The sequence below is a fragment of the Podarcis muralis genome, chromosome 14, assembly GCF_964188315.1.
Source record: "Podarcis muralis chromosome 14, rPodMur119.hap1.1, whole genome shotgun sequence".
Classification (NCBI taxonomy): domain Eukaryota; kingdom Metazoa; phylum Chordata; class Lepidosauria; order Squamata; family Lacertidae; genus Podarcis; species Podarcis muralis.
Window position 1 is genome coordinate 10736440 of NC_135668.1, and position 22363 is coordinate 10758802.

At 49.1% G+C, this 22363-nt stretch overlaps 1 protein-coding gene across 1 annotated transcript; it reads left to right on the top strand.

Moving 5' to 3' along the window:
• Positions 1 to 3146: 3146 nt before the first annotated feature.
• On the top strand, positions 3147 to 15938 carry BCL2L10 (BCL2 like 10). The gene is made up of 2 exons (XM_028706138.2): positions 3147 to 3710; positions 14746 to 15938. Exons 1-2 carry the CDS (start codon positions 3288 to 3290, stop codon positions 14875 to 14877), a joined length of 555 nt encoding a protein of 184 aa, XP_028561971.2. The 5' UTR covers positions 3147 to 3287; the 3' UTR covers positions 14878 to 15938.
• The last annotated feature ends 6425 nt before the right edge of the window (positions 15939 to 22363 follow it).

Genomic DNA, 22363 nt, shown 5'->3' on the forward strand with positions numbered 1-22363 from the left:
GTCTGACCTTATAAAAGGCATCTTTGTTACTAGAGAGCTAAGTGGCTTTGGTGGCTAGGAGCACCTTTTGCCAGTTTGGGCTGATGCGACAACTGCAGCCATTCCTGATTTGGCATAACATTAACTATAGTGGTTCAGCCATTGGTGATTCCAGGACTGCATTTCTGCAATGCCCTACGAGTGGGACTTCCCTTAAGTGCAGAATGCTGCAGCACAGATATTGACAGAGGTGAGACCCTGTCTGCATAGAACACCTATGCTCAGAGCATAGGTGCTGGCACCCTGGGTGCCCAAGCACCCACAAAATTCCCCATGAGGGGGTTGGGCACCCACAACGTTCGGCTCCAGGGCCATGCACTCTGCATGGCTCCCATGTACCTGGGCACCCACGGTCGTGGGACCAAGCTGGCACCCCTGGCTCGGAGATCTGAAGCATCTGCCTATATGATGTTGGGTCAGATTCAAGGTGTTGTTTGTTGGTATAAAAAGCCTCAGCAGCTTGGGAACAGCCGAAAGATCACCTCATTCCATATGTGCATATTTTACTACTTAGATCTGGAGAACTGGCATTTAAAAAGTGCCAGACAATGTGCTTCCTGCACTTGAAAGAAATCAATCCTTAAGTGCAGCAGCAGCAGCAGCCACTCTTCGGAACTCCCTGCCCATTGATATTAGGCAGGCAAAATTACTGTTTTTGGCTAAAAACTTTTTTTGTTCCAGCAAGCCCACCCAAGCATATGTCACTTTGTAATCTTGTTATGTTCTTTTAATGAGGATTTTATAATTACTGATTATATATTTAAGGTTTTTTTGGTGTTCATTTTTATTTGCTTTTTAACATAAAATAGAACTCGAATACAATATAACAGAGTGTCAGAAACGTATATACAATGTAGAGGTCCAATATAATGCAAAAGAATTATCAAAACCATGTACAAAATAAAGTCAAAATATTAAACAAAATATCAAAACAATATATAAAATAAAAATACAGTATAAAGCAATCTCAGAATTTAACAAAATTTAACAAAGTTAAATACAACAAGAAAGAAAACAATATGCCTAAAGGTAAAGGTAAAGGTACCCCTGCCCGTACGGGCCAGTCTTGACAGACTCTAGGGTTGTGCACCCATCTCACTCAAGAGGCCGGGGGCCAGCGCTGTCCGGAGACACTTCCGGGTCACGTGGCCAGCGTGACATCGCTGCTCTGGCGAGCCAGAGCCGCACACGGAAACGCCGTTTACCTTCCCGCTGGTAAGCGGTCCCTATTTATCTACTTGCACCCGGGGGTGCTTTCGAACTGCTAGGTTGGCAGGCGCTGGGACCGAACAACAGGAGCGCACCCCGCCACGGGGATTCGAACCGCCGACCTTTCGATCGGCAAGCCCTAGGCACTGAGGCTTTACCCACAGCGCCACTAGCAGAGCTCAAAAGTACAAAATATTAATGTTACTATTATATTAGCAACACTTAAAAATTGTAACCAATGACTTTATGAAACCATGGTTATCTTGTTCTTATGTTACATTTACATGCTGCAGCAGCAGCTGGAGCGGTTCAGGCAAAGGAGGAGAGTAACGAGTTCAGAAGGCAGGTTATTTAGGTCAAGACAATATATTGATGGCCATCACCTGATTACAGCACTCTTAAAACCCATCTGCACTGTAAATTTAAAGCAGTCTTATACCACTTTAAACACTCATAGCTCTTGCTAAAGAATCTTGGGGACCGTAATTTGTTTAGGTTGCTGAGAATTGTCAGGAGACACCCCCCCCCCCCGTTTCCTCCTGCCCACAGCTACCTTTCCCAAAGTGGTTTAACCACCCATCCCTCTTCCCAGGGAACTCTGGAAATTGCAGGTCCATGGAGGGAAGAGGGGTCTCCCAGCAACTCTCAACAACTACAGTCCCCAATATTCTTTGGGGGGAAAGCTTCAAATGCATAGTGCGGGTGAGGCCTTTAATCTACTCATTGTAGGCGCTGCAGTAATTTAATGTATTAGTTTAGAATATGCATACATTCCCTGTTATGAGAAAAATGACAGCCCTAAAGAGGAGGAAAGAAAATGCTTTTTGTTTTCAGACGTGGCCCAAATGTCCCTGGAAATACAGTATACTAAGAGAGACTGTCCACTCCCTTCTCTCACTGGTGGTGCCACCTGCAGCTTTGACAAAACATCTGTAAAAGTCGTTTATTTAAAAAAATGCCAGTGAATTGATTAACTGGGAACATCTTTTTACAGGATCAAAGCTTTCTTAAGTGACTGATCTACCTTCCCTAATCACTGCGTGACCTTGGGCCAGCCACCAGCTCTTAGCCTAACCACGCACGCCACTTTAAACTCCTTGGAAAACGAAAGTGGTCTATAAATTTAATAAATGCAAGAAATAAGAGCCAGTACGGCATAATGGTTTGAGTGTTGGGCTGGGACCTGGGAGACCAGAGTTCGAATCCCCACTCGGCCATGAAGCTCATTGGGTGACCTTCGGCCAGTCACCGCCTCTTAGCCTGACCTACCTCACAGGGTTGCTGTGAAGATGAAATGGGCAGGAGGAGAACCACGGACACCCCCTTGAGATCATGGAAAGCTAAAGGTGGCATATAATTTAGCTTATGAACAAACACCCCCCCCCCAGTAGTCGAGGTGCCAAATATCAGACGCACCCATCCTGGCCCTGAGGCATGGGTGCAGCCAAAGGGGGGGGGCAATTGCCCCCCATCAAGTAAAACAATAGAAATACTTAACAGACCAATCACGTCGGTTCTGAGCCCCCCTAACCAAGTCCTGCCCCCCAGCAAAAACCCAGGCTACGCCCAGGCCCTGAGGATGTGGCGCTTGAAGGGCAGCTCCTCGGCATCCCTTGTTCTTGGCGGAATCGGGTCCCAACGCACTGCAAGTGAGACAGGCAGGTCTACTCAGAAGTAAACCTCCCCCCCCCAGCTGAAGAGAATTAGGCACACTCCCAGGTACTTGCGCGCCCCTCCCCAAGACCCCCAGCTGCCTGGATGCGCCCCCTCGCCCGCTCCAGGCGCCGCGGAGGGGACCCTCGCAGGCGTTTTCCGGCTGCTGCTGCCCCCTCCTCCTCCTCCTCGCCGCGGAGCCGAGAGGGAGGCGCTCCGCCCCTCGCGCCAGCCCTGCTGGGGAAACGAGAGACGGGGCGGAGCCGGCGCGCCGTGAAGCCGGCCGGGGACGCGTGGGCGGCTTCTTAGTCCGCCGAGGCGCCGGCACTGGGCCCCGTCGTCGCTCTTGCGCGCTCGCCTCTGCCGCGCCAGCCGAGGGGGCCGCCATGCCGGGCGCGCTGCGCGAGGAGACGGTGCAGCTGATGGCCGACTACTTGCAGCACCGGCTCGGCGGCGGCGGCGGGGGCGCCGCGGCGCTGCCGCCCAGCCGCACGGCCGAGACGCTGCGGCGGGTGGCCGACGAGCTGGAGAGCCGCGAGCGGCCCTTCTTCCGCAGCGCCTGCACGGCGGCCGCCTTGCCGCAGGAGCCGGGCGAGGCGGCCGCGCTGCTGGGCCGGGTGGCGGCGCAGATGGAAGCCGAGGGCGGCCTCAACTGGGGCCGGGTGGTGGCGCTGGTCGTGTTCGCCGGCAACTTGGCGGCGGCGCTGGCCGAGCGCGGCGCTCGAGACCAGACGGCCGCTCTGGCGGAGGCGCTGGCCGCCTACTTGGCCGGGGAGAAGCGAGAGTGGCTGGAGGCGCACGGCGGCTGGGTAAGCGCACGGGAAAGGGGGCGGCCAGCCGGGCGGGAGGGAGGGCAGGCGCGACCCCCTTCCCTTCCCCACCCCGCCCCCCGAGCGGCCTGCGCCCCCTCCTGCGACATCCATGGCGCCCCCTCCCCATCATCACCATTCTTTTAGGCAACCTCCCGCTTTCGCCGCCGGCTGCGGAACGGACCGAGCCTTTTCTCGGCTCGCGCAGTAATGGCTGCGCTTCCGTCCCCGATCTGGCCTTGGCCGCTTTCCCTTTGCCCACCCTCCCTCCTCCTCCTCCTCCCCGCTCCCAATGCCTGCAGCGCTGTGGGGTGGGAAGGTGAGGAAGATGAATCGGGTGTCCCCCCCATTGTTGCGCGCTACCGAGCGCAAAGGAGCGCGCAACCGTGGAAAGCCCTAGCGTTCCTTTGGGTACCCCTTTCTCTTCCGGAGGTTTGGGGGGGCGCTGTGCACGCCTTATGGTGCTTTTGCAATCTCTCCCGCTGCGCCCCGCTTCCTGTAGCCGAGCCGGCCCGATGCCCACCTCCCATTCTGCAGGGCCCACCGCCCGCCCGCCCCTTCCCAGTCCTGGACGCGGACTCCTCGCTGGGAATGACCTTGGCACGCGCGCTTCGCCAGCTGACTTCTCGCTCCGGCGCTTTAATACGCGCTCTACCTTCCCTCCTCCCGCCCCACCATCCTCTCCAAAAAATCTAAGGCTTTTCTTTCCTATGGGGTGGCGAGCAGCGCCTCCTTTTGCTTCCCTCTCCCCATAACCCCAGTACAGACCACAAGGGGAGCAGCGACGTACAGGAGAAGGGGGGGGGCGAGAGAAAGAGGAATGACTGCTAGGGAGGCCTGGATAATTTTTTTCCCATATAAGGGAAGCAGACGGCTGTGACAAACCGTGAGAAAGAGCTTTGATCGGGCGTCTGTTCTCATTTCTCTCTTCCCCGTCCCCCTTTTCCATTCCATATTGTGGTCTTTGTCCCTCTTAAATTAGGCTGCTTTGGTTTGTCTTGGTCTTGCAGCAACCAAATGGGTGCCCTTGCTCAGAAACGATGCTCCATTTTGAGTTTTTGCTTCTGGGGCAACTGCACGGCATATGCCCAACTGGCTGGCAATTGGCTGGGCGCTCACACAGAGAGAGCTCAGGTTCTGCCCTTGAAATCAGTTGTACAACCAAATGTATCTGTTTGACCTTAACACTTGGTTGGGCGTCTTCAGAACTTGGGATACTTTCAGAAGGACCTGGGTGGCAGGAAGACTTGAACTGAAGGGGAAGGTGTGAAATCGAGGTGCCCTGCAAAAGCTTGGCCTGTGTCGCCTCTTTCATTTTTGCTTTGCTTTGCTTTACGTTCTGCAAACCATGAGCATTTGAAACTTGCTTTAAAAAACAAAAACACAACAGCGCAAAGCTTTTTTCCAAAGAAGCAAGCAGAATCTGCATAGATGCATGGGATTCAGGCAGCTCCATAGATAATAGAAGATATTGGGAGTCTAGGCTGCTTGGCTACTAGCAATCTAATGATGGAAGGCAGTAAAAACTTTGCTCTGGGGGTCTTCCACTGGCACAGTTTCTGCACTGTGTTTGTACTCTGATCTATCAATCTGAAAACAGCAGTGCAAAGCCCCATGCTCTGTTCTCCTCTATCTGGACATGGTCTGGAGCAACAAGGTAGCTGCGTCCTTCAGCGGAGACTGCTCCTGCAAATGTGCGTTGGTGCACCAGACATGGTGATCTCACCTGTCTGCACTGCAGATAGGGCCCCTGGGGTGGATTTACTGGCTTCTGCATACATGTGGGGCATCCACCGTTCTGCATATCTTCTTGCCTGGGTGTCCTGAAGAGGTGGACGCCTAGTCTTAAAAAACAACAGCACCCACCCAGTGGTAACTTCAAAGGTGGCTCTGGACGAGAGCTATGGCTTGCCTACAGATTTTTTAGCTCGGCAGCAGGTGGAGTGCAGCTGGCTTGCATTAATTTCCTTCCAGCTGTTAATTTAGCTAAGTTGTTCAAAGCAAGAGCCATGCCCCACAGGAAGTGTGGATGCCCTGGGGTCAAATGGCGGGTGGATCTTAGCCCTTCTTCCTTAGCAAAGGAGCGTTATTGTTATCTCTTGCTCAGTGCATTCAATTATATAATCATTGCGACCAGCTGCAAGGAAGCTCCCCTTGGCTGGCCGAAGTGGTTTTCCAAAAGAAGGCAGTATAGGAACATGGGGAGCTGCTGCATTCTGAGTCAGGCCATTGGTCCATCTACCTCAATATTGTCTACACTGACTGGCAACAGCTTTCCGGGGATTTGGGCAGGAGTCCCATTTCCCTTCCCAACCTGGGGATTGAACTTGAAACCTTCTCCATGCAAAGCAGATGCTCTACCACTGAGGTATCGTCCTTCACCAAATAAAGGTGTAGCTTGATTTCTTAGCATGGATAGGTGTGTTCTCTTATAACAGAGTGGGGAACCTCAGGCCTGGGAGATCAGACGTGGCCCTCCAGGCCTCTCTGTTTGGTCCTTGGGACTTTCCTCCAGGCCACATCACTCACAAGCCCTGCTTCAAACCTTCCTTGATTGTGTTTGCCTGCCTTGTCCTTGAATGCCGAGCATGTTGCTTATGTGTCTGGAAGGTCAGATAAGAGAGCTGTTATGTCCTGAAACTAGCCTGTTGTGCAAAGGAATTTGACTCCATTGCTCTGCCCACTTTTGACACTGACCTGCAGCCCCAGGAAGGTTGCAGAGAAGAGTGCATATATGATCCTCAGGCTGAAAAGGCTTCTCCATCCCTGCCCTGCAGGCTTTGGGGATGTATCTTCGCAAGGGAAGACTGGGAAATGCCTGAGCCACCTCTTCTTCATCCCATCACAGCTCAAATGAAGACTGCCCCTTTGAAGAGTGGGCTAGAAAGAGTGTGGCTGGTACCCTGTTTGTTTGATTTATTTCATAAAATTTATACACCGCTTGAATGTAAAAAGAACAACAACCTTAAAAGCAGTTTACAAAAGATAAAACAACCCTGTTTTAAAACATACAAAAGTTAAAATACTAAAACAGATTAAAATTGCTCAACTTTCTAAGCATCTGGGTGGGCTTATCTAAACAGAAATGTTTTTAGCAGGCGCTGAAAACAGTGCACTGAAAGCACCACCTTGATCTCTAGGCAGGGAGTTCCAAAGTTGTAGGCGCTGCTAAACGATTGAGTTATTACAAATGTGGAACGGGTATTTCATGGCACCTGTACGCCAGGAAATACCTTGCATGTTGCCATTGTACTTGAGATCATAGAAAACTGAACTGGCATCTCTGAGTTCTACGAAATGGGTTCTTGTAATACTGATGGGAGCTGTCACTTGTTTTGCCCAAACCTTGATTGCAGTGTTAGAAACTCAGATATATAAGCTAGGTGCCAAATGGCTCCTTAAACCAGGGTTACAGTTGCCAAAACGGACTGCCTGGTTGCCGATTTGAGGCCAGGTGGCTTGAAAGTTGTATTTTTCAAGACAACTTTTTGGTTTCTGAAATTCATTCTGATCAAATAAATTATAACGGATAGAATTCTACAGGATGTGTTGCTAGTGTGTGAAAGCAGTAAAGATGCAAGGATCCCCAGGCATGCACCTCCTGATGGTGGAGGCGTCAGGCGCCATTCTGGCACCCAGACATCTTCACTTGGTCACAAGCAGCCGATAGCCAGCTGCAAAATGCACCTGGCAAATTTCAAATGCTGCTTGACTGATGAAAGTTCTATGTAGCTGATCTTGTGTACATATATGTAAGATGCTAAGATATTCAGGAGTCTGGCCATTTGGGGTTTAAAATACTAGTACGTTGGAAGCTTTATCAGGAACCAAGTGTGTCACCCGTGGCTAACATCTTGCAATCAACTTGGCTCTCTCTTGCTGCTGTTGCGCTTCAACAACTCCCATCAGCCCCAGCCATCTTGGCCAGTGGTAAGGGATGACTGGAGCCTAGTAGCAACAGCTGGAGGGCACCATGTTGGCTGCCCTGGTGCACAGAATAGGTGTCACAAGCTCTACAACGAGTTGTGTATGAACTGTATTCTGGACCAGCTGAAATGGCAGTGATGCGCTCAAGGGCCAAACCAATGGCAAGTCACCTACGTGCGGCTTGCAAGAGCCTAACTGTGGCACAGTTGGTCAAGGAAGCTTTGTTTTGTGCAAAGTGCTTTGTTGTTGTTGCCAAGTACAGAATGCTTTGTATAAATACACTAGCCGGCAACAACCAACTAGGGCTGGGCGATAACGGCTCTTCAGAATCGCGGTGTATCGCCAGCCAAACATCATGGTTTGGCGTTATACTGCGATGCTGAAAAAACAAAGGTGCGTTGGCCTCTGCCCGCGAGACACCGGCTGAAACCACCCCAGCTCTCAACTCAAGAGCTGAGGCGGTTTCACCCAGGCACTTGTGGGCTGGGTTTGCACCACTCAGCTGGGGGGAGGGAAGGTTCCCCCTCCCCAGCTGAGACCGCCCCAGTGCTCTCGCCACTTGCAGGTGGCGCATCAGAGCTCCTTTAACTGCTTGCTGTAGGGAGTGGCAACCACGCTCCATTCAGCCGAGCAGTTTCACAGAGTCCCCACTCCGCCGCCAGCTTATGGAGCCAGCGCTGGGCTGGGGGATCCTTTAACTACTTGACTGAGGCAAGGACAGCTGCACAGTCCTAAGTTGAGCAATTTAAAGATGAAGAGGGAGGAACAATCTGTATTGGCACCTCACACCTTGTTTCTCCCTCTGCGCCATATGAGGGCAGAGTGGGGTGGTGGTTTCACTCAGCGATATATCACAGGTGAAACCACTGCTACTCCTAAGTCCCTTGCTCTTGGCGCCTGCTGGAGGAAGGAATTCTTGACCCCCTTCAGTGGACACTGCTAGCAGAGGGACCCGGGAGCTGTGGCAGTTTCACCAGCGATATACTGCTGAGTGAAGCCGACATTGCAGTCTGCTCCTCATACCGGTCCTGGGTGGATATATCGCCCAGGCTTACAACTGACTTCGCATGACTACTGAGTCTAGTCTCTGTGGAGCTACGAGTGTTGGGCATGGAGCGGGAATGGATCTGTGGCCAATATTAGAAACTCAGATATGTAAGCTAGTCACCAAATGGCACCTTAAACCCATGCTGCAGTCGCCACAACAGTATGTCTAGGCACCATTCCCTCTCCACCCCCAGTGGGGTTCATTATTATTAATTTCACTTCTATATTGCTTTATATTTTAAAGAAAAAACCTCAAAGTGGTTTATAACATATTAAAACAATCCAGAATAAAACAAATTTAAGCTTCAAGGGAAATACTGCAGACCCGTCTCTAAGTGACATTTTCCTTTCCCCATATTTATACACCTACTTAATTTATATAGCTGCCCCACAGCAGAAGAACTCTAGGAAGGCAGTGTGGTGTAGTGGTTAGAGTGTTGGACTAGGAGCTGGGAGATAGGAGTTCAATCCCCAGTCAGTCATGAAGCTAAGGGGGTGACCTTGAACCAGACACAGTCTCTTAACCTACCTCACAGGGTTGTTGTAGGGATTAACTGATGAGGAGTGATGAGCCATGTACTGCTTGCAGGAAAAGGGTGGGATATAAATGGAGTAAATAAGTTTATCTGCTTAGCTGTTTAAGAAAGCTGGAGGTGCCAGCCAGAGGGAGATCTCCCAAGATCACATGGTCGCAATTGGCGCCTGGCACCTGGCTAATTTCTAACGGTGCCTGTGGCCCTGGGCTTATGAGATGGAAGCAAGTGTCTATAACTCTCCAAGGACAACCTTCCAACTTGTGCCCTTTGGCAGCTTGGGGTTCTGGAGGTCCTGCGTGCTGTGCAATTCCTGGTCTTGATCCTGCGAGGAAAGGGTGAAGCTTGGTGGCAGAGTATCATTCTTGCACCCATCATCCATAGCCAGCAGGGACAGCAGTTGGGGATGATGGGAGTGGTAGTCGAGCAACATCTGGGAACCCGAGGTTGAGAGGGGCTGGTGTAGGCAATACTGACCAAGGGGATGACTCCGTATAAGGCATGTTTCTGTGACCTGCATGGAACAGGGTTGAGGGGTGGGACTTCAGGGTGGAATTCCATTCTGTCTGAGAGTGCTAGGTGGGGCAGCATGGTGGGGAGCAGTGAGATCATGGAGCCGCTGCTGTCCTTGGGGGTTGTGTTGGTGTGTCGGTTCTCCCATGCTGCCTCCTGCCTGCTTTATTGAGGCAGGGGAGTCTTGCGCTTTGAGCGAACGTCTTAACATCTGGCGCTGGAGCTCCCAAAGTAGGCCTGTGGTGATGTGGCCTTGCTCCCTGCCTTGCTGCCTAGCCCTGTAGTTTTCCTGCTGACACGTACGAAAGCCGCGAAACTGAAAGACCACAATTGGAATACATTATTCCAAGTAAGCTGATGAAGGCAGAAGCAGCTGGCAATTCTTTTTGGAAGTTCCCCAGTTGAAGAAGCGCAGATTTATTTATTTTCTTCTTCATCATCATCTTCTGGGGCTCGTGTGGGAGAGAGGTACAGCAGGACTGGCTGGTCGTGCTGCCCCAGCTCTCATAAAAACCACGGGCCAAGCCTACGGCTGTTAAACTGGCTTAGGGGAAGCTGCTTTGGATGCGAGTTTCTGTTGAGGCAGAGGAATGGCATTCCCCTGGGGCCCTGTTCAAAAGTTGTGTTTGTGCATCAGACCAGCGCATAAGCAGGGTTGCGCCGTGTGGCCGCGCCCCTGAGGTTGCGTGCGCCAGCCAGCCTTCCCCTGCAGCATGAATGTCTGCAGGAACACAGGAAGCCTCCGTGTTCCATGACACGCCCTTGGTCCATCTAGCTTGGTATTGGCTACACTGACTGCCAGCAGCTCTCCAGGGTTTCAAGGTGCCACGGATTGAAGCTTCTGTGTGCAGCACAAATGCTCTCACTTAGCTATGGTCCTTCCACATAGGAGGAGGCCTTCGAGCATCCCTGCATGTGGGCGTGCAGGATGTGTGGCCGCCAGGGGATGGCGCTGCTTGGCACATGCCGCTCAGTACCACCTGCTCACATGTTGTCCTTGCTTGTGTGTATACTGGCTCAAAGGGACTTGAGTGTTGGGCGATGCAGGTGGGTCATGGTGCAACAGCCAGCACAAGTATAAGCTTCTCCCAGTGGCCAACGCCATGCCTAGTGGAAACCCCTGAGCGCAACTCTCCCCAGTTGTGATTCCCATGTCTCCAGCGGTGCAGGTCGGACAAAGCCAACACAGTTGTCTGTGTCAGGCCTCTAGCATCTTTGCTCTCCCTCCTTTCCCAGGGATCTACCTGAAACGGGAGAGAACACTGCCAACAAAAGCCTTTGTTTGGTCTTGGATATAATCAGAATGAGAGGGAGAGGGAGAATATTTTAGATTCTTAAGTGCTTGGCGTCCTTCCAAGCCTTGTTATAACTAAAGAACTCCAGCTTCCCACACCCCCCCTTGACAGAGAGGCTTGTTGTGAGCATGTTCAGGAATTCCTGAGTTAACATAACTTTTTATATAGCCTTGAGCAAAACTCCTCTCTCTTGAATGTAACCGAGGTCATCATGAATGGGTACAAAAATAAAGGAAGGAGAAACATCCCTTGCTAATCTGATGGGTCAGCAATTATAAAGGAATGGCTTTCCTTATTGTTTTTTCCCCTGCCCCAAGCAGAAATGCCTCTTTCCTGATGTTAACTGTAAGGGGTTTCGGCTCTTTCTCCCGCCCCCACTCCTCTCAGTGTAGAGTTTCTTGCCTCTCCGAAGAATCTGGTGCTAACCATTGTTGTGTGGGTGAGGGTTTAAACCTCTGCCAGGAATGTTGAATAATCAACTTCAAAGCAACTATTTCCCACAGTACTGCGGGTAAAGAATACAGAGAAACCTGCATTCAGTTCTCTGTTTTCAAGCAGGCCAAGTAAAAAGTCCATTCAAAGCAGCCTCTTTGGCTGGATGAGGAATCTGCCCCACTTCACTCCCCACCAAAGCACCTTTGTAATCCTATTCTGCAGAGGACCAGTGCCCCAAAGCACCTACTTCACAAAGGAAGGCATAAAAGAATGTCGTGGACAAAAGCTTCTTTTTCTGTCCCCTGTGAAAGGTGTAACCAGATCCCATTTCCCGGCTATGCGCGAGGATCTGCTTTGAAGCTTGCAGATCCAGTCTGTGGCAGATGAGCTATGGGAGGGACATGTGTTCCTAGTCACATTGTCAGACCACATGACTGTCTCACATGTGTTTGGAAACCACTGTGCCCAGCACTTTCCAGCACACACACACACACACATACTGCTGTGGTGCTCATGTGGCTTTTGCACATGATGCTCTCTCATCTCTGCACTATACCTATAAAGGAAATAGTGTCAGTATTCAGAGTCTTATGTGCCCTGTCCTATTTTGTGTTCCGCTGATGCCATTTACTGCAGCAGTTCTGTAGCTTTGATTCCCAACAACGCTGGCCTTGTTCCAGAAGATGGCAGGTGGGATGGGGTTGCCATTGATTGTGGCGGAAAGGCAAGGCTTTGTGTGGCTCCTCTTTGTGTGCTGGGCTTCCAGCGGCAGCCCAGTGTGCTTGCTTGGTTGTGACTCTTACACAGAAGCAAGGCTTTGAGGTCAGTGCTCTTCACACTCAGAGGCTTAGAGGGAAAGTTGAAGAAAAAGGTACCTACTAACTGCTGGGTCCTGCTCCTAGAAATTCATGCTTAAGGTTAGAAATCATAGAACTGTAGGGTTGGAAGGGATCCTGAGAATTATCTTGTCCAATGCAGGAATATGCAGTTGTCCCCATACAGGGATCGAACCTGCAACCTTGGCATTATCAGCACTATGCTCTCTAAGCAACTGAGCTAGAGATGAGAACAAATACAGAAGCCCAGACCAGACACTGCTCTCATTGGGTTTTCAAATAAAATTGTTGGCTGTCGATCTCTTCTTGCCCTTAATGTCTTTTGGAACCTGCAGTTTCTCTTTTTAATCATAAAGCTCTTTAAAAAAACAGCAAAACAGCAACACCCAAAGTCCAACTAATTGCCCTGCTGCTGATTCTTAAGCAGTTTGTGGCTGATTTTTACGGCAATAACATGTGGAAGGGGGATCTTGTTCCCCAAACTCGTATCTTAAGGATCTGGATTTTGATTCTGCTTTGGAAAACCCATTGTACGTCCAAGCAAGTAGCTGCAAAAGGTGACTGGCTTAATTGTGCCCTCTCCGCAGAGGAACTGAGGGCTTGACTCCCCTTCTGTAGGCAGCCCACCTGAATGCTAATGACCCCACAGCAGCTGCTGGCCAGGAGTGTAAACTGACATTCGGTGGAAAATGCCCCCATTGTTTGCACAAATTAAAGTGTAAAGAACAAAGTTCCGGAAGAAATTAAGAGCATAACTTGTTTACATAGACATCTGCCAAATAGGAGTTCAAACATGACCATCTGGAGTCGTATTACTGCTGTTCTTGATTATTCAGAAGAAAGATCTGGCCGTGCAGCTGCCAGTTCCTTTCTGTCATAGGGCAGCACTGAACTGAGTGGCTCATGGGCCTAAGCAGGGCTGGATTAACTATTTCGGCTGTCAGAGCGGAAGGGTCTTAGCTCAGTGGTAGATCATCTGTCTTGCATACAGAAGGCCCCAAGGAGGGCTGGGAGAGACCTCCCCCTCCGAAATCCTGGAGAGCCACTACTGGTTAGAGTTGATGATACTAAGCTAGAAGGACCAATGGTTTTGATTTGGTGTAAGGCAGCTTCCAGGGATGTGTGTGGTGCTGTGGGTTAAACCACAGAGCCTAGGACTTGCCGATCAGAAGGTCGGCGGTTCGAATCCCCATGATGGGGTGAGCTCCCGTTGCTCGGTCCCTGCTCCTGCCAACTTAGCAGTTCGAAAGCACGTCAAAGTGCAAGTAGATAAATAGGTACCACTCTGGTGGGAAGGCAAACGGTGTTTCCGTGCACTGCTGTGGTTCGCCAGAAGCGGCTTAGTCATGCTGGCCACATGACCCGGAAGCTGTACACTGGCTCCCTCGGCCAGTAAAGCGAGATGAGCGTCGCAACCCCAGAGTTGGTCACGGCTGAACCAAATGGTCAGGGGTCCCTTTACCTTTTTAAGGCAGCTTCCTGTGTTCCTTAGAAATTTTCATGCCCTCAGTTTAGCAGCTGAGAGACAGGAGAAGAAGAAAAGCACTTGAAGGAAATGAGTGCAGATTATCTCTCTAATTTCAGTACACTTGCTAACTTTCAGATAAATTGTTCTTGTTGCTGTATTTAGCCTCATGATCTTAATCTAGGCCTGAGTCCAGGGCACATGGTGGTGTTTGAGAGCAGTGTTCAAAGTTCACCAGGCACATTTTGCGCCTGACCATCAACCACTTGCGACCAAATGGAGATGCCCGGGTACCAGGATGGCACCTGACTTCCCCACCCTCTGGAGGTGCATGCCTAGGGGATAGCTGAAATCTTGACTGTTTTCACACCTAGCAGCACATCCTGTAGAATTCTATCCCTTACATTTTATCTGCACAATCAGAATGAATTTCAGGAACCAGAATGCGTTTTCTGTGCAGCCTGAGCAGCAGCAGTCAAGAAACGTTATCGTAAATTGTTGTGGCTTGTCTTCGCTTACCCCACCCCACTGCCCTGCTCACAGCTGTGATGAAGATTCTTACGTTATGAATGGTCTGTGTAGCCATTAAGAAAAAGAGGTAGGGATAGGCCAATATATATGTGGACTGTCCCTGGTTAAAGTGATTTTTCTTCTGTAAGTTCTCAAAGGTCTTAACCTCAAGGTTATCATCTGAACTAGCCACATATTTAACTGATAATCAATCACAGTCAATCCATCATTTGTAAAATAACACTTTAGAGCCATCTTCCCCCAAAATGGCAACTAGACATTCCATTTTGGCAACTATAACCTTGGCTTAAGGAGCTGTTTGGCACCTAGCTTCTGTATCTGAGTTTCTAGCACTGGTTTAGATACTGTTGATTGGTTCCTCGCTTGTGCATTTGCTGCCCTAGACGCCTTTTGGGAGGAAAAGCAGGCTATAAAGTTAATAAATAAATAAGATTTTGTTCTCTTCTTTCCTAGGATGGCTTCTATCACTTCTTCAACAAACATGGCTCGGATGCAGCTGACCAGAACAGTACCATAAGCAATGCTATAATGGCGGCAGCTGGCTTTGGCTTGGCTGGCTTGGCCTTCCTCCTGGCGGTGCGATAAAAGACTACATCAGTGGACTTGACTTACAGGAAGGAGGGCGAGGTGGAGAAAACTCTCTTCTAACACTGCCAACATGCTGGTGAAGAGTCCATTCTATATTTCTATAACGGTTGGAAGACAGAAGCATATATATATATATTTTTAACTATAAAGTCGGAGTAGAACATTGACAAGCACATAACATTCTAGCAGTACAAGTGAGAAACGAATGCCGCTTAGATTTTTGAGTCCTGGGGTTGGGCATCTTCTTGGATCTTGGTGCGTGTGAGAGCTGCAGTTGCCCCAGTTCATCCCGGCAACTGCTAAGCGCTGGATGTTATGCTAAATGTTAATGGTGGGCTTGCAATGGAACCCAAGTGAAGATGTGTTTGGATTTCTTCTTTGTGTGTTTGCGTGTATGTTGTGGGGGGCGGGGCGGGACGGGGCGGGGAGATGTTGCCTTGTGAAATGTGAGCCAGTATTAACAAGAATGAGGAGCTTAACTCCACCTGTGCTGCAATGCAAACATTCTGAGGCCACTCGTCAATATATAGCTGCCAGATCCGTATTGCACAGAGCATTATAGCTTACGTGTTTTTGTTATAATGACGTTAGTATAAGTTACACTACAAGTAGGCGACAAGAATGTTGATACCAAAACAGTAAAGTCTGCAGAACCAGTTCTTAACTATTGGAATGCTTGTTTGTTTGTTTTTAATTGGTCTATTTGGAAGTCCATGTGAAGGCTGGGATTTCTGTGGATTTCCTGTCAAATCCATAAACTCCATATAACTTAATATATTTTTTGAAATATTTATCATTGTATAATACTGGTAGCTGATTAACATCTATTTTTGTTAAATGCCTTTTTTTTCTTCAAGAAAACAAACAAAACGGAACAAGCTCTCCAAATTGCTTTCTTGGCTGTCCCTGTCGTCTACCTTGTTTAACAGTTCTAGTTTGGATATCTGTTATATTGCATATTGTAAAGAAATAGTCTTCGGAAGTGTTCGATGTCCTTTTCCTTTAGCTTGTACAGTTTTAATATGTGAATAAATATAACTGAATATTTTTATTTTAAATGAGCACCTGTTCTTGGCTTGACCTGACATTTCCATACATTGTTCTTGTTTACGTGGGCACAAAGCACTTGTCAAACGATGCCTAGGAACCTGTCCTATTGTTGAATCGGACCAGTTGGTCTACTTAGCCCATTGTTGCCTACACTGACTGGCAACGGCTCTTTGGGGTTTCAGGCCAGGAATTTTCCCCCAGCCATACCGGGAGATGGCAGCGATTGAACCTGGGAACTTGTGTGTGCAAAGCAGTGCCTTTGTGGAGGAAAGAAAAACGGTTCCTTGAGAAGTGAAAAGAAAATGGTTCCTTGATCATTTTTTTGATGGTTTTTGCTACAGATGGAGATAAAATGGTGGCAACTCACTAGTCCACATATTGGGGTAAGGTTTGACAACTACCCCTCTGGGTGCATGGCAGATTCTTTGCAGCTAACTTGTCTGTTTATGGAATGCCGGTTGCTGCCCTGGTACATCTTTGTCCAGAGATGACTCTAGCTCTGTGGGTACATTTATTTATTAGTTTTCTGCCCCTCCAAGAAGCTCTGGGTGGCAGCACATGGTTTTTACTCCTCCCTAACGACACGGGTGGCGTTGTGAGTTAAACCACAGAGCCTACGGCTTGCCGATCAGAAGGTCGGCGGTTCGAATCCCCGCAACGGGGTGAGCTCCCGTTGCTCGGTCCCTGCTTGTGCCCACCTAGCAGTTCAAAAGCACCTCAAAGTGCAAGTAGATAAATAGGTACCGCTCCGGCGGGAAGGTGAACAGCGTTTCTGTGCGCTGCTCTGGTTCGCCAGAAGCGGCTTAGTCATGCTGGCCACATGACCCGGAAGCTGTACGCCGGCTCCCTCGGCCAATAAAGCGAGATGAGCGCCACAACCCCAGAGTCGGTCACGACTGGACCAAATGGTCAGGGGTCCCTTTACCTTTACCTAACAGCAACCCAGTGAAGTAGGTTAGACTAAGACAGGTTTCCTCAACCTCGGCTCTCCAGATGTTTTTGGCCTACAACTCCCATGATCCCTAGCTAGCAGGACCAGTGGTCAGGGACATAGCTGTCAACCGTCCCTTATTTGGCGGGAAACTCCCTTATCCCAGTGCCATGTCCCGCTGCTGCCCCTTATTGATGATGTCCCTTAAATTTCCCGGGTTTCAAAGGAAGCAGCTCCTCTCCCTCCTTCCCTGCCAGCCAGGGAGGAAGGAGGCTCCAACTGTGTTGCTTGGCTGCGTTGCTCACCCAATAAGGAGTCTTAAGAATGACTTGGGGTGGAGCTTGCATGCCTTGTGCCGATCAAATCGGCCACATTGCCTGGGGACTCGCCTTTGCTCAGCGCTTCCCAGCAGAGAGGTGATGGTGGTTCCCCTTGCTGCATCCCCTTTGCCGGGTTGCTGCGCTGTGGGAACCACCGCTTGAGGCTTCGTTTGGCTGCTGGCTGGGCTTTCTGCCTTTGGCTCGGAGGGGCTCAGAATTTGAACATACCTGTGCTTGGGAAATCCCTTATTTTGGCTGCTGATCCCTTATTTTCGAGGCTGCTGGTCCCTTATTTTCAAATCTTCAAGTTGACAGCTATGGTCAGGGATGCTGGGAATTGTAGTCTCAAAACATCTGGAGGGCCGAGGTTGAGGAAGCCTGCTCGAAGACTGGCCCATGGTCACCCAGAGGAACTTCATGACCGAGTGGGGCTGTTGAACCCTGGCCCCCCAGGTCCTAGTCCAGTGTTTCCCAAACTTGGGTCTCCAGCCGGTTTTGGATCACTATTTCCGTAATTCCTGACCACTGGTCCTGCTAGTTAGGGATGTTGGGAATTGTAGTCCGAAACACTCTTAACGGCTGCAGCACATGGCATTATACACCTTCTTTATTTTCTTTGTGAAGAGCCACATTGGTAGATCAGGTACAGATTGAGGTACATTAGCTTTGCCATCCTACAAGAGCAAGGTATGCATAGCAGGGTACAGTTGCCAAGTTGTGTAACCTAGAGCAGTGGTAGCCAATGGAACACCTTCTAGAGATCGTGCTATGCTCTGGTTCCCAACAGCACCAACCAGCATGGTGAATAATCAGGGATGGTGGGAGCTGGAGTCCATCAGCATCTGGAAGTCAACACAAAAACGGAGGCCAGGTCAATGGTACTTGGAGAAGCTATCTTGCTTCTGCGAACATGGCATGACCTCTGGGTTGTGAAAATTCAGACTGTGCATTGAGGGAGGAATGCGATGGTATCCAAGGGATATGTTGTTGTTGTTTAGTCATTTAGTTGTGTCCGACTCTTCGTGACCCCATGGACCAGAGCACGCCAGGCCCTCCTGTCTTCCACTGCCTCCTGCAGTTTGGTCAAACTCATGCTGGTAGCTTCGAGAACACTATCCAACCATCTCATCCTCTGTCGTCCCCTTCTCCTTGTGCCCTCCATCTTTCACAACATCAGGGTCTTTTCCAGGGAGTCTTCTCTTCTCATGAGGTGGCCAAAGTATTGGAATCTCAGCTTCAGGATCTGTCCTTCCACTGAGCACTCAGGGCTGATTCCCTTCAGAATGGAGAGTTTTGATCTTCTTGCAGTCCATGGGACTCTCAAGAATTTCCTCCAGCACCATAATTCCAAAGCATCAATTCTTCGGCGATCAGCCTTATTTATGGTCCAGCTCTCACTTCCATACATCACTACTGGGAAAACCATAGCTTTAACTATACGGACCTTTGTTGGCAATGTGAGCCAAGGGATATGCCGGAGATTATTGCAGCTGCCCAAAGGCCATGCAGATCTCCAGCCACATTTATACAGTGCTTCTGAATGTTCAAAGCACTTTGCCTACATTATGTTGGTGTAATCCTTCCCAACAACCTTGTAAGATCGATCGGTATCCCACATGGTGCAACGCTAAGCCACTGTCTCACTTGGAGCCTTAAGGTTACCTACTGCATTCATGGTAGAGGTGAAATTTGAACCAAGCACTTGTGGAGTTGTAGCTTTCCCTCTACACCAACTGTTTTCACTGCACCTGTCGCCTTCTATGAGTTTGTGTGCGCAGCATTGGAGAGCTTGCAGCTTAGGAGCATCCTGTGTCTGAGTAAAGTTCAGAATTTAGACTGCTGGACTTTCAGCAGTTGTGAAAAGTGAAACTGCCTAGGCTACTTTGGTTCAAATTGCACAGCTTGAAAGAAGAATGCATTTTTTGAAAGAAGGTTTGAAACCAGCTCATGCATCAATTTGCCACTGCTGATGTATTAAAAAGTCCTTAACTAGGGCGTTGTGACTCTTCTGTTTATCCAACACCTGTGTTAAACTTTAAATGCTAAACAAGCTCGATGGGGACAGAAGTCCATGTTAACCATATACTGGCCCATTAGTTGTGTATAGTTGTGACAATACCAAGAAAAAGAGAAGTGCAAATGGCAAGATCCCTGCAGTAGTAATGTGTAAGAGGCTGGGCAAAGAATAATGCAGAAGGCAAGGCACATGCAACCTCGGGTTTATTTTAATTAGCCAAGGTGCATGAAACGGAACAAGGAAGTGATTAAAAAGTCCGCGAGAGTACTTCAGTCACTTTTATTTTCTGGTTTTGAATCATTGCGTAGCCTTCACACTTTAATTTTCGCTTTCTGGTTTGCTAACAAGAAACTAGGAAGTCATAGCAAGTTTCTATAGTTCCAGGTACTCTGGTTTTGCCTGGAAGAGCAGGGGAAGGTGGGGTTTTTTTTTTTTTGCAACCTCTCACATTACTACTAAGAAAAAGTGTCTTGTTTTGTAATGGATATTGACATAACAACATTTCTGCTGCTGGTGAGCCTTGTTGAGATTAATGGAGTCTGTGCAGCAGCAGCAGCCGCAGCCGCAGTGATGATGGTTTGGATCCAGTCGCTTGCTGTGTGCAAATCCACAACACATGATACTTTAAAAAGTAGAGCCCTAGATAAGAACCCCCCAGTAAGTGCTTCAGAATGTTTCCATTCTGCTCTGGATCTCGTCTTCTAGATCATTTAGACTCATCGCAACAACTCACACACTCAGGGCAGTTCCTGTGTTTAATTTAGCACGTCCTTGTATTTATTTTTGAACAGAGGAGCCTCCTCCCATTGTAAACCTAGATTTGCAAGGAATAATGAAAGGAACTCCACACCCTTTTTCTTTTTAAAGTAAGAAAGTATTGTCTTGTTTCACAGTGATGCTAAGATAGCTAGCTCTCATGGGTGGTGCAGACAGAAGAGGGCTTGGGACATTCCTAACACAAGAGCAGGCAAGGTGTGGCGATGCAGAACATCCCTCACATGTGGTCCACTCTAGCTCAGAGGTAGGGCATCTGCCTTGCATGCCGAGAGTCTCAGGTTTACTTGGACGGGAGAGCCACTGCCAGAATAGACAATACTTAGATAGATGGACACATCTAGCTAGCACCACCCTGAAAGAGGTGTTCAGTTTATGCACACATTCAATCTGTGCATAGGCACATTGCACTGGAACCTGGAAGTGACCCAGAAATGTCACAAATGGGGTGGGGCAAGGGGGCGGAGGAACGGGGTGTTTGCAGGCTTTTTCAATGGTATTTCAAATCTACACGATTTCACATAAGCACACGGTGGCCTGGAACGTAAGGTACAGGGTAAAGGGACCCCTGACCATTAGGTCCAGTCGTGACCGACTCTAGGGTTGCAGCGCTCATCTCGCTTTATTGGCCAAGGGAGCCGGCGTACAGTTTCCGGGTCATGTGGCCAGCATGACTAAGCTGCTTCTGGCGAACCAGAGCAGCGCACAGAAACGCTGTTCACCTTCCCACCTATTTATCTACTTGCACTTTGATGTGCTTTCGAACTGCTAGGTTGGCAGGAGCAGGGACCGAGCAACGGGACCTCACCCTGTCATGGGGATTCGAACCACCGACCTTCTGATCTGCAAGCCCTAGGCTCTGTGGTTTAGACCACCCACGTCCCTTTTGCCCTGGAACATAAATTGGGAGGTGCCTGTACTGGAAAGAATGCCTCTTTGATTTTGTTGTTGTTGTTTAGTCATTTAGTCGTGTCCGACTCTTCGTGACCCCATGGACCAGAGCACGCCAGGCACCTCTGTCCTCCACTACCTCCCGCAGTTTGGTCAGACTCATGCTGGTAACCTCGAAAACACTATCCAACCATCTCGTCCTCTGTCGCCCCCTTCTCCTTGTGCCCTCCATCTTTCCCAGCATCAGGGTCTTCTCCAGGGAGTCTTCTCTTCTCATGAGGTGGCCAAAGTACTGGAGCCTCAGCTTCACGATCTGTCCTTCCAGTGAGCACTCAGGGCTGATTTCCTTAAGAATGGATGCGTTTGATCTTCTTGCAGTCCATGGGACTCTCAAGAGTCTTCTCCAGCACCATAATTCAAAAGCACCAATTCTTCGGCGATCAGCCTTCTTTATGGTCCAGCTCTCACTTCCATACATCACTACTGGGAAAACCATGGCTTTAACTATACGGACCTTTGTTGGCAAGGTGATGTCTCTACTTCTCAAGATGCTGTCTAGGCCTGTCATTGCCCTTCTCCCAAGAAGCAGGCGTCTTTTAATTTCGTGGCTGCTGTCACCATCTGCAGTGATCATGGAGCCCAAGAAAGTAAAATCTCTCACTGCCTCCATTTCTTCCCCTTCTATTTGCCAGGAGGTGATGGGACCAGTGGCCATGATCTTCGTTTTTTTGATGTTGAGCTTCAGACCATATTTTGCGCTCTCCTCTTTCACCCTCATCAAAAGGTTCTTTAATTCCTCCTCACTTTCTGCCATCAAGGTTGTGTCATCTGCATATCTGAGGTTGTTGATATTTCTTCCAGCAATCTTAATTCCAGCTTGGGATTCATCCAGCCCAGCCTTTCGCATGATGTATTCTGCATACAAATTAAATAAGCAGGGAGACAAAATGCAGCCTTGTCGTACTCCTTTCCCAATTTTGAACCAATCAGTTGTTCCATATCCAGTTCTAACTGTAGCTTCTTGTCCCACTTAGAGATTTCTCAGGAGACAGATGAGGTGATCAGGCACTCCCATTTCTTTAAGAACTTGCCATAGTTTGCTGTGGTCGACACAGTCAAAGGCTTTTGCATAGTCAATGAAGCAGAAGTAGATGTCTTTCTGGAACTCTCTAGCTTTCTCCATAATCCAGCGCATGTTTGCAATTTGGTCTCTGGTTCCTCTGCCTCTTCTAAATCCAGCTTGCACTTCTGGGAGTTCTCGATCCACATACTGCTTGAGCCTTCCTTGTAGAATTTTAAGCATAACCTTGCTAGCGTGTGAAATGAGTGCAATTGTGCGGTAGTTGGAGCATTCTTTGGCACTGCCTTTCTTTGGGATTGGGATGTAGACTGATCTTCTCCAATCTTCTGGCCACTGCTGAGTTTTCCAAATTTGCTGGCATATTGAGTGTAGCACCTTAACAGCATCATCTTTTAAAATTTTAAATAGTTCAGCTGGAA

Excerpts from the sequence above, each read along its gene's own strand:
- BCL2L10 (XM_028706138.2), top strand. The coding sequence starts at position 3,288 with ATGCCGGGCGCGCTGCGCGAGGAGACGGTGCAGCTGATGGCCGACTAC. Across the intron at positions 3,711-14,745 it reads TGGAGGCGCACGGCGGCTGG|GATGGCTTCTATCACTTCTT; the intron begins GTAAGCGCACGG and ends CTTCTTTCCTAG.